Source organism: Ursus maritimus, unplaced genomic scaffold, assembly GCF_017311325.1.
Source record: "Ursus maritimus isolate PB19 unplaced genomic scaffold, ASM1731132v1 scaffold_24, whole genome shotgun sequence".
NCBI classification, from domain to species: domain Eukaryota; kingdom Metazoa; phylum Chordata; class Mammalia; order Carnivora; family Ursidae; genus Ursus; species Ursus maritimus.
Window position 1 is genome coordinate 2,385,852 of NW_024424897.1, and position 15,324 is coordinate 2,401,175.

The 15,324-nt window shown below is 51.7% G+C and overlaps 1 protein-coding gene across 4 annotated transcripts in view; it reads right to left on the bottom strand.

Moving 5' to 3' along the window:
* The window catches only part of RNF213 (ring finger protein 213), a 99,552-nt gene that overhangs the window by 37,147 nt on the left and 47,081 nt on the right, over nt 1–15,324 (bottom strand). For all 4 annotated transcript variants that reach the window (XM_040640067.1, XM_040640065.1, XM_040640066.1 and 1 more), the window contains 13 exons: nt 14,853–14,993; nt 14,570–14,734; nt 12,736–13,891; nt 11,645–11,838; nt 11,279–11,434; nt 6,879–10,487; nt 5,212–5,348; nt 4,727–4,822; nt 3,510–3,628; nt 2,605–2,724; nt 1,974–2,119; nt 1,637–1,778; nt 1,407–1,545 (listed from right to left, as the gene is read on the bottom strand). In XM_040640067.1, the coding sequence (XP_040496001.1) occupies nt 1,407–1,545; nt 1,637–1,778; nt 1,974–2,119; nt 2,605–2,724; nt 3,510–3,628; nt 4,727–4,822; nt 5,212–5,348; nt 6,879–10,487; nt 11,279–11,434; nt 11,645–11,838; nt 12,736–13,891; nt 14,570–14,734; nt 14,853–14,993 (6,320 nt within the window). The remainder of the gene's footprint in view (nt 1–1,406; nt 1,546–1,636; nt 1,779–1,973; nt 2,120–2,604; nt 2,725–3,509; nt 3,629–4,726; nt 4,823–5,211; nt 5,349–6,878; nt 10,488–11,278; nt 11,435–11,644; nt 11,839–12,735; nt 13,892–14,569; nt 14,735–14,852; nt 14,994–15,324) is intronic.

Here is a 15,324-nt window from a genome sequence, read left to right on the forward strand (position 1 = left end):
GGATGGTAAACAGAGACGGATGTAGAGACCGTGAGAGTGGGCTAGCAGGCTCCGGAGCCTGCCTTACAGCTGACACAGGGGAGCTACAGGTATGGTCCCGACCACTCCACGGAGGTGTGTTCAGGGAGCCCTGGCGGCTGCTAAGGGGTGGGCCAAGCCCGAAGCCACAGCCAATGGCAGAGTGGTCAGAAGTGGGGCTGCACACGGCTTGGAACACCTGGCATGTCTAGGAAGTCCGGTGGCTGGAGAGGTACCAAAAATGCAGATTTTAAGGAGTACTGATGTGAAATTAAGTATTTAGTAATATCTGTAAGGAGTGACCAGGGGAAACCATCTAGATTCATAGCTGATCTCTAAATTTCCTCATTCAAAAAGTGTAAGTAGGGGGGCGCCTGGGTGGCACAGCGGTTAAGCGTCTGCCTTCCGCTCAGGGCGTGATCCCGGCGTTATGGGATCGAGCCCCACATCAGGCTCCTCCGCTATGAGCCTGCTTCTTCCTCTCCCACTCCCCCTGCTTGTGTTCCCTCTCTCGCTGGCTGTCTCTATCTCTGTCAAATAAATAAATAAAATCTTTAAAAAAAAAAAAGTGTAAGTAGGAAAGACATTAAGGGTAACTAGAGAAGCAAAGTCTAGTTTTCTGGAAGGAGCAGAAATCCACCACAGCAGTGAAATCAGCACCGACGAGCTCACATCTTCCACTCAACTCTGGGGGCTCCCACATTTCCCTCTGCCCATCACACAGAGGCAGTGTTGCCGAAGCCACACGGATCATGTCTGGGAAGGCCGGATGGGAGGGGCTTCAGATGAGCTGAACATTTTCTCACAAGTGAGGAAACCAGGGGCAGAGTGACTGCCACAAGCCTACGAGAACTCTGTGGACAAGGGGAAGCCGAATCTTCCCTGGGGGACCCACAGCATCATGCCTCCCTCCACAACATGGGTTGTCTTGCTTAGTCCTGACAAAACGGGTAGGGTTTTACAGAAAAAGGACCACGGATGATGAATGAATACTCCCGGGTCCCACGTCTATGATTATCACATAACTTCAACCAAGCCGCAGGCCTGGGACATTTTCCTTCCCTCCCTGCCTATCACCTCCTCCACAACCTAAAACAGCAGCCATCTCTGTGGGACGAATATACCAGCCAATGTTTACAACCTGTAAGAACAGGTGTTCTGTTTTTTGTTGCTGTTATGACGGAACGTAAGCATGCAGAGATGTAGAGAAGAGTCTAGCAAACCCCATGTACCCACGACCCAGACCATCCTGCACCTTTCGGAGAAAACATGTGACTGCTCTGAACCGCTCAGAACTTTAGAAAGAAGCAGTGGCCAAATCATCCACGGCCGGGGTGCTCTTGCCCCGCCACCACAACATGGCCCTCCGGTGCCCTTCGTCCCAGTACCTGAATGTGCCTGCCTCCTGGAGAGCGTCCTGATTCGAGGCTTCCCTTGACACCCAGTCCTTCACGTTGAAGAAGCAGTTCTCTTCCTGCTGCTCGAGGAGGGCGGAGAGGCGTGCCTTGCATGCCTGCAGGAAAGCAGCTGCAAAAGAGCAGAGGAGCCGTGTCTCAGGCGGGTCCCACGGGTATTCCTGAGAGGGAGCCCGCCTGTGTGTGGCCCCGGGACTCTGTACCTTTCTCCGCGTCGTCCTCATTCAAAAGGCTGAGAAGAATCTCCACTCTGCGCATGCTGCGTGGACGGCCCTCCTCCTGGTCCCGGAGCATGCCCACCGCACCCTGTATGCAGCCCCGCAGCAGGCTGGTGGTGTCCATGATCTGCGTGTGTGGCGTGGACGGTAAGGCCTCCGGGCCCTACACCCCACCCTTCTGAGGGCCACTGCCGGGGGACTCCGTCATGGGGAACCCTGCCCTGGTCATGGGCCTCGACTCCAGGGGTGAGCAGGAGGCCGTGGCCCATGGGGTAGTCTGGCCTCCCAGGAGTCCCAAGGATAAGAAAGAGCCAGAACTCACATTACTCCTGCCTCGCTCGGCGCATCTGCTGCCTGTCACCTCAGAGCCTTCTGTTTCCGAGCCCGCCTCTGCTGCTTCCCCCGACTCTGCAGCCTGGGGTTCCTCTGCCTCCTCCCGGCCATCTCGGGCCCCGTGTCCTGTCTTCACTGCAAAAGTAGCACGGGCAAGCTGCTGGGGACGGGAGTGGCACACAGGTTCCCCCCACAGGCCTCCTGGCCCCTCGCCCCCACTGCAGGCCCCACAGGAGAGGCTGGGGGTCACACAGACTGGCCTCTGACCGGCCCCATCTGTGTGGTCCACCAGTGGCAACCCTCCCTCCCGTCCAAGGTGCATAGCTGACACGCAGCCCTGGCAACCAGAGTGTGACATATGGCAGAGACCCCCACTTCACAGCATGCCACGTCCACAAAGACTGCTTTCCCATGTGGGACTCCTGACCAGTGCCTGGCCCTAGGGAGGAGAGGTGGTACCCGTGGACTCATCCCCCGCTGGGGCAGGTGCAGGCACTCAATGGGGATGAGGGCACGGCCTGACCCTCACGGGACAACAGCACACCTCCCTGCACCTCCGCACCCCTGGCTGCCACTCCTACCATTCTACCTACATCCCCAAAGGCTTCCTCCCGACTTACACTCAGGGTTCTCTTCTGCCTTAAAGAGCTGGCTGATGGCCACATCCTGCAACTTAGTCACATCTGAAACCATGACCATGGACTTCCGGAGATCGTCAATGTGCACAGACTGCCACAGCCCTGTGGGGAGTAAAAGTCACCTAGAGTCTTCCCATGCCTTTCGTGGCGTACTCTTGTCAGCTCCAAGCAGGGACACACCACATGTCCCGGTGTTTCAATACACTGCTACTGAATGATTTGTACCCTGATGCCAAAAACCCGGAATCCACACAGAAACCACCTTGCCCTGTATCTACACCAACAACCGTTCACACAAACATCAGTTGTAAGAATGAAGGGAACTGCCTTTTTGTAAAGGATAGTTGAAGGTTTTGAGTCTTTTTACATTTTGTATTATACTTGCTGCATCAGTTAGTAAAGAGTGTGGGAAACTGGCCAAGACTTGCTTCCCATTCCCTACAAAATTGCCGATTTCTAGAATACCAATTTTCTTAACATATTATTTGGTTTAACTCCTCAGAAGAGAGAGAGAGACAGAGAGAGAGAGAGGTTTAAGCTAGCGTTTCCCTCCCTCCAGAAACAGGCATAAAGTGTCAGTGCTTCTGCAACAGTGCCAGGCGGGGGGTCTCCGCTGGGTTGTCAATGTTATAAAAGGCAAGGACCCAGACAGGCTGATCAAGTGTTTATCTACTGGTCTATAAAGGGGATGCCGTAAGCTGGAGCAGCAAGTCCAGACAGAAGTGTTTCCCGCGGTAACCACTGGTAAGAAACCTCATCGAATCTGAAACAGGTATTGCTGAGATTAACACCAATGTTCGAATTCCAGACTTGTACACCACGGGACCGAATTAGAAAGAACTCAAACATGGTCTAAATAAGCATTTCCACTAACATTTTCACCCTACCTCCATGGAATCCCACGTAGGGTGCTCCACTTCCCATCCGGGACAGTTTTGTGATAAAATAGACCAAGATGTGGTCCTTATTGCCTTGTACTTTGTTGATTTCATTTATGGCAGAATACCTATTTTAAAACAAACAAGCAAAGACAAAACAACTCAAAAAAAAAAAAAAAAAAGGAAAGAAACAAACAAGTAAGCAAATAATCAAAACCGAAGTGGAGAAGTAGCTGAAGCGTGTCCTGTGAGTGGTTGTGTTCAATCTCGTGTCTTCTTAGCTTTAGATGAATTTCTTTTTTTTAAAGCTTTTATTTATTTATTTGACAGAGAGAGAAAGAGAGAGAGAGACTGAGCACAAGCAGGGGGAGCGGCAGGCAGAGGCAGAGGAAAAAGCAGACTCCCCACTGAGCAGGGAGCCCAAGGAAGAACTCGATCCCAGGGCCCTGGGATCATGACCTGAGCCAAAGGCAGATGCTTCGCCGACTGAGCCACCCAGGCGCCCTAGATAAATTTCATACCCTCATGCTCATTGTCTCCTCTCATGAGAGAAGGAGGGCAAGCTCTGTCCCAGCAGGAACATTTTCTTCCCCACTCCTGTGTCTCTCTGGTTTGAAGTGCCATCTCCTTATTGACCAGGAGTCCTGCCCTGCCACCCTCCATAGGCCTGCTCTGAGGCTGCTTGGGGTGAGGCTGGCTAAGCTTTCCATCCCGAGAAACAGGATTCTGTGCATCCACAACCACGCTATGAAATACGGCTTCCAATGCCTTCAAAGGCCCAAGCACTCACCTTTCCCCTAATTTACTAATAAGGGGACAGAGTTAATCTAAGCGTACCAGATTTCTGCTATACTAATACTATAAAAATGTCCAATAAATACAAATGAAAGCTTTGACATACTGATTGCTCCTGAACTTGCAATATACTCCAATTGTGTAATTTAACATTAATAATTACCAAGACGTATGTACAGACAGTACGTTCCTAGGATATTCTTTTATAACCTACTAATAACCTATTATTACACCTCTTGGCATTTTACCACGTTTGCCTTGTTTTAGCCTTTTCTTTAACTCATATCCATGGGGAATGAAAAGCGAGAGTTTTTTTACTTTTATTTGTTTATTCTAATACTACATTGTTTTTAGGGAAGAAATTCTTTAGGAACTTCTGAATAAAATTTGGGCTTTCTGGGTAGTTTCTGAGAAAAATAACAAAAACGTACTTAGCTGAAGCGATGAGCTGAGCACTACCAACTCCGTCTTCAAAATCCGTTTGAATAATAAGGATTTTACATCTGGCTACGTTAGCTAAGCAGTTTCTGAAAGAAAAAGGAAATTGTCCGTCCTAAAAAATGGGTGATAAAATTCCCCAGAGTGATGGCAAATCTGAAGGAATTCATTGGTGGGGAATCACTCAGGTGGGGCTCTCTATGTGAGCAGACAAGCCAGTGGAGAGCACATAAACCCCAGTAAATGCTTCCCTAACAAGACAAAAGGCGCTGGTTTCTGAGAAGGATGTCCACGCAGAAGGCAGTAGAGACGAGGGGACACGGAGAGAACGGGCCGCCGTCCTTCTCCATCACATGTCCTCGGTGTTCACTAACCAGGGCCGGTGACAGCACCAGTGGTCCCTGCAGCCATGCGCGTGAAGCACAAAGTGGTCAGACCTGGGGGTAGAGGGGACGGGGAGGGAAGGGCAGAGCCTCACTGGACTTTTCTGAGGAATGAGCTCTCGGTGTCAAACTGCTGCAGAGACAGGATCGTGGGCCTCAGAGCTCCGTCCATCACTTCTGATTCCAAAATTTCACAGTCGTGGTTAGTCAGCAGTCTGGAGAAAGTGGTGATCTACAAAGTCAGGAAATGCCAATTATCTGCTAGAATTCAAGGAAGTTTGCAAATACCTCCTATGGGCTCAGCAAGCACTGTGCAGTTGGTACACAGATAGAAAAGAATCCAAACCCAGAGGAATTTCAGAAAATGAGGCAGTGTTGAGGCAAACAGGACCTACAGGATCAAGAGGTATCAGAGAGAAGACTCATCCTGTTGCTAGGTGCCTTCAAATCTCCTTGGACGCCAGTGTCCCTTCCTGCCTGGCCCTCCTAGAAATTCTAATGATCCCTTCGGGCTCAACACAAATGCCATTCCTCCCTCCTAGTCTTCTGCACACTTCCAGATGGAGTTCAGGTGGGTAGTGCCCCTTCTGCCCCACAGTTATGACCAATTCTCCTGTAACACTGGGTCACACCCCCCACAGAGCAAACCAAAACACTCCTTATGGTCGTGCAGATATCCTAGCTCCTGAACCCCTCTCTCCAGGCTGGCCTTGCTTCTGACTGCTATATCCAACGACATGATGGATGTGTCTGCCTGGATGCCACAGGGGCATCGAAGTCTGTCCCGAATGGAATTTACCACCAATACTTGTTGCTCATTCCTGGATTCTAATTAACTAAACCTCCAGTCATCCAAGGAAGAATCCAGGAAACCATCCCCACACCCCTTTGTCTTCCACAGCCCCCAAACGGAATCAATCACCAGCTCTGCCAAGTCACACCTGAACTATTTCTCAGTTCCATCTACTCACTTTGAACTGGTACAGTAGCCTCCCTACCTATCTTTTCTGTGATAGTCTTTTATCAGGCTTTCTCTTCCCTCTCCCACGCAATGGGACACATCTCAACATGTGTGCCTCTATCCCTCCCCTCTCGACAGCAGACCCAGCTCGTCAGCACCACTGATAAGTCCCTCCATTAAGTCTCTCCAATGGCATCTCATCCCCATCTCTCGGCCCTTGCACCCTCGAGCTTCATGCCACACGGTGACCAGTTCCTGGTTTCCAGCACAGATGGCACTGTGGCACACCTCAACGTCTTTGCTCAAGTAGGGACCTCCGGCTAGAACACTTTCCCAGCCGCATTTCACCATCAGCTTGAAGGTCCTCTGACCTCATACCGTGATGTGCATGGCTTCTTTCTGTCCCTATGGGTAGCACAGTCATATGACGTCAATGGCAACTGTTCGTGAGTCTTACACTGTATCCTGACCGAGGCCAGGAACGGGGCCAATGCATTTTTATATCCTTGGTGCCCCCAGCACAGTACTCAAATGCATCACTTCATTTGTTGAAGTGAACACTGTATATAATGTTACTATCAGCACAGAGCTCTGCACAGAAACAGGCAATCAAAACTTGCTTTCGTTGAATTTTTGTGAATATCTGGGTTTCCTCATACTTAATGGAGAGAAACTAAAGTCTCAACATATTCATTTATGACTCCTGTACACTGACTCGAAAAGAATCCTGAATTCTTGAAACCAGGGAAGTAAGGCCTCTTAGATGAAAGAGGACAAGGGTAAAATTAGAGAGATAATCACCTCTGTGAAGATGACACGGCGTTTCGGATCCAGTGTGCGAAGCTGGGCCTGAAGGAAGTCTGCAAAGGAGTTATGTTGCTGTCTGTGGTGGTATTCTCGAGACAAGGACTGTGCGGCAAACTGGCCCAGGGAGGTAGCGCCCAGCCGAACCACAGCGTCTGGCGTGGCACAACCCAGCAGTATCAACTTGGCCTCCTCAGATACCTTCTGGTATAGTTCATCAGTCGAGATGCTGTGACCCAGACTCTCGGTGACCTGGAGCACCACAGAGGCACACGCGTCCGGGTGGTAGCCAATGAAAACTTCAGAAGGGCTGTATTTGTGTCTGGCTACAAACTGCTCTGATTTCACGTCCACGAATCTCTCCACCCAGCTCTTAAGCTCTTCCACAATATTTTTCTGCCATTTCTCCAAAACAGTGTTGATATCCAGATAATGTTTCTCCAGCCGGTTAATGAGAGGGATGGGAAAATGTTTGTAGACAACATCTTTCTCCTCAATGACTATCAAGCGGAAGTCCGGGTGAACCCGACATTTGACCCGATGGGTCCCGAGACCGAGGTCGACGTACTTCTGGCCTCCGAGGTAGACGTAGTACTGATTGAGCGCGTCGTAGAGGCTCTCGTAGAGGCTCTGCAGGTTGAGCAGCACCACCGTCTTGCCGGTTTCCATGCAGATTTTCACTCGGTTGATATTTCTGCAGACCTGGGTGTACTCTTGGTCTCTGGGAAAGCTGGAACCAAAAATGATCTCTGGCTGCGGGTCCTCCCTGAAGAACGTCTGCTGCAGGACCTGCAGGGCCGCGTAGTTTCTGGTCAGCACAAGCAGGTAGCGGGACTCAGACTCGTCCAGCTCCTTGCCTGACACCTTCTGAAGGTCACTGCACATGTTCTGCTGAATTAGCTGCATGGTGCTGACTTCTTCTGAGCACCTCGCCTCAGGCAAATTGGCTGTAAAAATATCCAGAGCATGGATGTCATCTTTGCCACTGAAGTTCCGGAGGACAGCCTGCGCAATGTCTCGTGGGGAGGGCTCTCTATTAGAAGCCTTTGCCTTGGCGAAGACCATTTTGATGAGGCTATAGTAGTCACGAAGCCCAAAGAATTCCTTGTCTTGCTTCCGACACACTGTTTCATAGGCTCTGGCAAAGGGTGCAAAGTACCCTTGGACTCTTTGTTGAACTAGGGGCTCTGAAGAGCAAATCCCCTTAGCGCTCTCTATGAGCTCTTTCTTATTGGGACTGCCACGTGACACAAAAATACCCCGGTTCATCTTGGCAGGGTCCAGGGCCCAATTGGAAATGCCTATGAAGCCAACCTTTTTGTGCGGGGCAGGATCGTCTTCAATGCACCCATATTCCAACAGTGGGTGCAGAGCCTTCAGGGGCATTTTGGGCGAGTCTTCTGCCAATCCAACCTCATCCAGCACCACCACAGACACATACTGCTGTAGATCCTTCCCCTGCTGGAAGCGGGCACACTGCCTGAAGGTGCTTATGATGCCGTGGGGGGTAGAGTGTGGGCTGCACTGGAATGACACCAGATGGACCTGCTTCAGGTTCCGGAAGAGGTCTGAGTGAGCTGCTGGGCCTTGCATGGCATCTGCCACAATGGTCTTGGCAAGAGACTTGGAGCTGCCAGGCTTCCCCACCAGGAAGAGGGGAATCTTCAGCTCAATGCAGATAACCATCATGAAGACATTCTCCTTCAAAGCCGAGTTCCTAGCAATGGTTTTCCTTAAAGACACGCCATTTAGAAATAGACCCTGTGTTTGAGTTATCTCCTCCAGAATAACCTTGCTGTCATTATATGGTTCTGGAAAGAGCCTGCAAATGGCTCTCCAGTACGACTCCTTCTGTTCTAAAGAGGCATGGTAGCACACCCCTAGGGCCAGCACCAGGGACCAGAGGACAGGATCTCTCTCCAAGTTGCTTTTGCTGGCGTGGGACTCCTGGAGAAAGGAATCCAGCTTTGACAGGAGCAACGTACTATGGTCGTAAAACCATCTGAACACTTTGACACAGCGCTCCACGTCCCTGAGGCTGACAAAGCTGCACTCATTTACTCTCATCCTCATGAAACCCTGGGAAGCAGAAAGCACTTCTGTGACCACACGAGTCTCGTCTTCATCTATCCCGATGGAGTCCACCAGCCTCTGCACAATCTGCTGGATGTAGAGCTTTTCAGCGGTGTTATTCAGCTGTCCGAAATCCCACACCAGCGGGATCAGGCTGGGTGGCAGAGCGTGTACTCGGTATACCAGCTGCCTCAGGGGGATGGAGCCAAGCCTCTCTGCCGTGTCCTCCGCGTGGACCCTGTATCCCAAACCGGCCGACTCCAAACGGCAGATCATCTCCTGCGAGTGCTTCCGGTAAGGGTTGCAGGCCGCTATGATGTGCAGGCCTGAGTCTCTGGCCAGGGGCTGGCCGCCCACTGTATGATCACACAGGACTTCCTTGATACAGCTTACGGCTTCCGTTGTATTGGCTTCGTCGAAGAACAAGATGGTGTCCAGCTGATGTTTGTCCTTATTGAAGAGAGCAAGTTTCTCTGCCTCCCGGACTTTGGAGTAGATCATCTCTGCCGTTGTTCCTCCATGGACCTTGACTAGCTTCATGGTTTCAGCTTTGGTGCCCCCACGTCGCAGGTCACTGAGGAATTTAATGAGCCTGGTTTTCCCGCAGCCAGTCTCTCCCATGATGATGACGGGGATCCCACACCGGAACCGCATCTCAATGGCAAGGATCTTCAGCATATTGTCCATTGTGAGCTCATAGGTTTCATCAGGGTCCACGGGCCACTGGATCCCCAATGCCAGGCAGAGCTTTACAAGTTTCTCATGTCTGGGCAGCTTATCAAAGTCAACATTGAAGGGCACCCTCTGGAGCAACAGCCCCCGGTACAGTTCCATCCCCATGACGTCTTTCTTGATCACCCCCCTACTAGAGAGATCAACAGCATCAAGGCTGCCATTCCTGTTGGGCTGGATGTGGAAGCCTATGAAGGTCATGGACGTGTGGTCACCGTTGAAGAACACGTACGGGTGAGGCTCTGACTCCCACCTCCTCCGGAGAGTGAAAGGGGCTAGGTCTTCTTCCCTGACCCCGTCCATGGTGACTGTATGCCTCCCTGGGCTTTGATCGGACGTATGAAGTGTCGGCGTGGCAAAATCTCTTGCCATGAAGATCATGAAGGTGACCACAAAGTTCTTGAAGCCTTGCAGTGTGTCTCCAATCACGTGTGGGTTGCAGAAGAGGGAGGCCTCACAATCTCTGAGCTGATAATTCAAGAACCCAGCAAAGTTCCGTAGCTCTGACCAGGATGGATTTATCACCCCGCAATAAATCAGGAAATACTGGAGGCATTCCGCAGGGGTGCCTTCCACAGAGCCTTCCTGGTACTGAAACACGTCTAGGTTTTGTTTCTCATGGAATCGTTTCAAATACTGGTAAGGCCTCTGGAAAGTCTCGCTGCGGAACGCTCTCTGGTCCATCCCTGGATCGCTGCAGCTCTCTTCAGGATTCAGCTCCATGTCTATCACTTCTTTGGGAGGCCGGCAGGTGACTTTTGGGAAGACATCGAGAAAACTGAACTGGGGGGTGTGTGTACTCTAGAAAAGGGAGACACAAATAAATAGTTATGACTACATTTCCTAAAAAACAGCTTCTGCATTTTAACCCTCCACAGGATCTATACTAGATGGACCTTTTTGAGAACCCACTTTCCATACACTGATTTCTCTAGACTCCTTTGTGCATAGACTGCTTTTGTATGCTGAGGCATCATGGGAGCTACCTGCTCCGCCGTTAGGTCCTTGTCACCCAACTTCCTGAAACAAAACCTCTACTCAGCATGTGTGCGTGTGCACGTGTGTGCACAAGGCTCCCTTTTGTTAAGAAGTGTATGTGACAAAAGCCTCCTTCCCATATTAGCTGGCATTAAGAAGGACGGACTGTGCCCAGCAGATGGATTTACTGTGTTCTGAGCACCTCTGGCATTTCACTCAAACAGCATCAATCCCAAATTGAACAAATCAAACTCGAGATACTCCTAACTAGAGTAAGAGTATTTTTATCCCAGACATTATTAAAAAAGAACTGGAGGGGCACCTGGGTGGCTCAGTTGTTAAGCATCTGCCTTCGGCTCGGGTCATGATCCCAAAGTCCTGGGATCGAGTCCCGCATCAGCTTCCTGCTCAGCGGAAGCCTGCTTCTTCCTCTCCCACTCCCCCTACTTGTGTTTCCTCTCTAGCTGTGTCTCTGTCAAATAAATAAAATCCTTAAAAAAAAAAAAGAATTGTAAAGATTGATTTGTCTTTACTAACACAGCACCCAGTGGCTTCGCTGAGGCCACAGTGGGACGTGCTGGCACAGACACATGAAAAGGCCCTGTGGTACACACCTGCCTTGAAGGCGTCTTGGGCAGCGCTGGAGTCCTTTCCAGGATTTCAATGATGTATAAATGGCACGGGTTCCGAAACCACATTTTTCCATTTATATCCATTAAGTACCGTAGGATGAGGAGTTTGAAAATGAACACCCAAAGTCCAGTCTGCACCTAGAGACAGAATCATGTGGGGTTGTAAGCACACACAAAAGACAACACAGTCTCCCAACCCTGAGGACCGTCGTCCTCTGTCCTTGGACACAGTGATACTGAGTATCACAGAGGAAAAGGAACTTCTTTATACAGGGAGGGGGTGGGCCGGGACATGGGGACTGGGTCTTTCCTGATGCGGCCATTCGACTGAAATCCTGGGGTACTCACTGACGAGGTCACATCCAAGTGGAAGATCACAGGTCTTGTCTGGTAGTCAGCCTCCAGGAAAGGCAGGAGGGAGCACAGCACTTGGTTCTCGTCCACCTGAGAGTCGATTAGTCGGATCACTTTTAAGGGCACTTCTTTGTCTCTAAGCTTCCTCTTCAGTCTGCCATGTAATCTCTCCACATAGAGAGACTTTCCTGTAACATTAGAACAGGGAAATTAGGGGGCACCTGGGCGGTTCAGGAGGTGAACTGTCTGACTCTTGATTTCTGCTCAGGTCATGATCCCAGGGTCTTGGGATCGAGCCCCACATTGGGCTCCTCACTCAGCACTGAGTCTGCTTGTCCCTCTCCCTCTGCTCCTCCCTCTGTGCTCTCTCTCTCTCTCTCAAATAAACAAAATCTTAAAAAAATGAAATAAAATAAAATATGGAAATTAGGTGCCAGGGCTGTGGACCAGGAATGAGAGAATCCAGAAAGATTTATTACAAGTCATTTCTCTGTGCAAAATTCAGAACTGTTGCAATGTAACATCATGTTAAAGAACATACTTGTGAGCCCTCAAATTTCCTTGCTGCTGCCTGCTCACTATCCTTGCCATCCCTTGGGATGGATGGCGGCAATCTGAGTCAAAGGACAGTGGCTGTGCCACCTGTGTCCGGGGTGGGGGTGCAGGTTCTCCATGCAGAGAAAGTCATGCAGTTAAGGGTATAAAGTCAATAGAAGGGAAGTCAAGGGGCACCTGTTTCTTCCCAAAGCAATCACACCTGCTCTCAAGACCCACATTAACCCTGAAGTGACCAACGGAGTTTAAAAGAGAGGGAGCTTCAGAGAGGCCTGTGTAAAGGAAGGTGAGTTGGCTCCCTGGACTCACCTGAGCATGAAACCCAGCGAGAAAGTGTGTCCCGTTCCAGCACAGGCCCCGATTTATAGCTTCAGAGGATCAAAACCTCCCTGGGACTCAGTCCTGCCACCCCACCCCACCCTCCCCCCCCTGCAGAGGGCTCCACCTAAGTTGCCCCTGCTGGACAGGGAAGGGCTGTCACATGGTCCCTGGGACCCAAGGGGCCCACCCACCCTAGGAGCTGTCATTACCAACGCCCGCTCGCTTGGAGGCCACGATCCCCACACACATCCGGTCCCGGAACACATCGGCAGCTGATGGCGTGTGCCTGGGGACCTGGAAATGTCGAGCCAGGTAGGCCTGGATGTCCTGGAGGGGCGCCTGGGGGGTGACGAGGACCTTGTACTGGCTGAAGGCTGAGGGCAGGTGGCAATGCTCCCGCTCAGAGTCACAGATCATCACCAGCTGGAAGTCACTGTGGTGAGGCTGCAAGCACAGGCTCAGGAAGAGCGCCTCCACCTGGCAGGCCACCTCGTAGCTCAGCAGGTCCGCGTACAGCAGGCTGTAGACCCCCTGTCCCCGGGAGCGTGGGGTCAGGCAGCGGCGCAGGAGCAGTGCCACCTCCTCAAACGTGGTTCCCGGGGTGCAGAGCAGCACCTCGTCGAAGGTGGGCAGCGGCTGGTGCGGGGTGTGCATGTAGATGGCCAGGGCGGCCGACAGCACCTCAGAGTGGCCACAGACGATGAGGTTGGGCTGGCCGACGTGCAGGCCATTGGGGAGGAGCCGCTCCACAGGACGTCCGCTCATCAAGCCCAGGAAGGCCAGAGAGCAGCCAAGGGTCTCCAGGTCCAGGCAGTGGGGCAGGAAGGCACTCATGCACGCCACTGACTGCTCCATGACGGCCCTCAGCTTGCCCGCCAGGCTGAACTCACGCAGGAGCATCAGCCGCAATCCCTCAACCACTGTCCTCTCATGGTGCCTGGCAGCCTCACCATCGGGCCCCTCAAGGGCCTTTGCGATGTCCGTCGGGGTGCAGTTACCTTTGATGAAGGACAGCATGGTGAGAGCGGCGTTGCTGGGCGTCCGTCTCCTAAGCTCTGTGCTCAAGTACACCAGCTGCTCGGCGGTGTAGTAGTTGAGATAAAAGTGCTTGGCCCGCTTCTCTGCCACGAAGCTCTTCCAGTGGTCCAGGAAGTGCTCCATCTGCCTGCTGATGGCCTCCAACAGCTCGGCCACCGGCCCACTGCCCTCGAGCAGGCTTATGGTCTCCAAGCAGAAGTCCATCCGAATGGAGATGCCGTACCGGGGGGTGCAGTACACCTCGGCATGCCAGGCCCTGAACAGCATGTTTCCAGCACAGTAAAGGTTTATGAAGGCTTGGACAAGCCTCTGCACGTTGCAGAACACCTGTGGCAAACGGAACCAGAGGTCATACAATAGTCCAGAATGACACCAACAGAGATATAACTGAAGTACTTGGGTTCACGTCTTTCCACTGGTTCCCCGTGTGGCCTCGAGCACACGGGGTAATCACAGAGGCCTTATTTCCCCATTTACATCATCAGCGTCCCACAGGACTCTCTAATAAGGCTAAAGAATGTCGTCATAAAGTACAAATGGCCTTGAAAGAAAAATCCCGTAACAAAGTTACGTAAATGAATATTCCTTTATCAACATGGTCACTTCTGATTTCGATGAAGACTATCTAAATCTTTAAGTCTTTGCAGGTTCTCGCTGATTTACAGAGTGAGTAAAGCAAGGAGTCTCTTTCTAAGACCTACCCATGGGGTTACCTCCTCTGCAATGCGGAGAACTCAGGACAATTCGGTCTGTGCATCTTAAGAAGGAAGTACCAACCAAAGGGCCTGCTGGAGCTCAGACGTCTCTTCAGGCCAGGACTTGGGGTGACTGCCTTCTGCAGACCTGCTAGCTCCCTGCTCCATGGACTTAAAGCAGAGTGCTTTCTATCAACTCATCCACACTCAAACCCTCCAGACTTTCTCTGGCTACTGGGCACTGAGAGTCCTCTGCCCAAACATGAGCTCATGACATCTGCTTGGCCCCAAGGTCATCATGAACCCTCACCTTGGAAAATACCTCTACTTGAACGTTGCTGTGATCTTTCTTGCCAGACATCAGCATCAATTTGTTCAAAAGCTCCTTGAGGTCTTCCGAAGAGTAGAGTCGCACCTCCTCGTGGCCTCCATGGCTCTCGGGCAGGAGCAACTGTAGAACCGTGTCTGGGGAGATCTATGGAACCATGTACGTTTAGAGGTCATTTTTCTGGAGGCAGAACCCCCCCCCCACCCCATTGTGCAGCAGCTTGCACACGCCACTGCCAGCTATGCCAGGAGGCAGGGTGGCTCACCTTTTGGCCATCTGTGGGGGCCCTGATCACATAGATGCCTTTGTCATTGATGGCTGTTGCCAATGACAGGGAAGAGAGTTCTACTGAACCGTGACTTTCCTTCACAGTTTTCAGCCACTCCAAGTTCCTGGCAGAGTCACGCTGTTGGGACAGGAAGTGAAACAGGCCATGGTGTGAGCAACCTTCCTTCTCTTCTTCCTGTGGTTCTTCCATCTCTGCTCCCCATGGGGCAAGCCCCCCATCCCCATCTCCTGCCCACAGGGGAGGCCTTCCTCACCCACTGCCCTCTTGCTATTCCCTTTTGGTCACTGTTCCATGGTGTTGCCCTTTATGTAATGGGCTATCCGTCTGTGTCCCCACCAGTGGCCGCTGCCCTGGCTAGCACATGGGGGCACGTGGACAGAACAGTGGGAGGGCTTCGTGCTGCCGGGCCCCCGGGGGGGGGGATGCTAGACAGAGCAGGGCAGTGCGG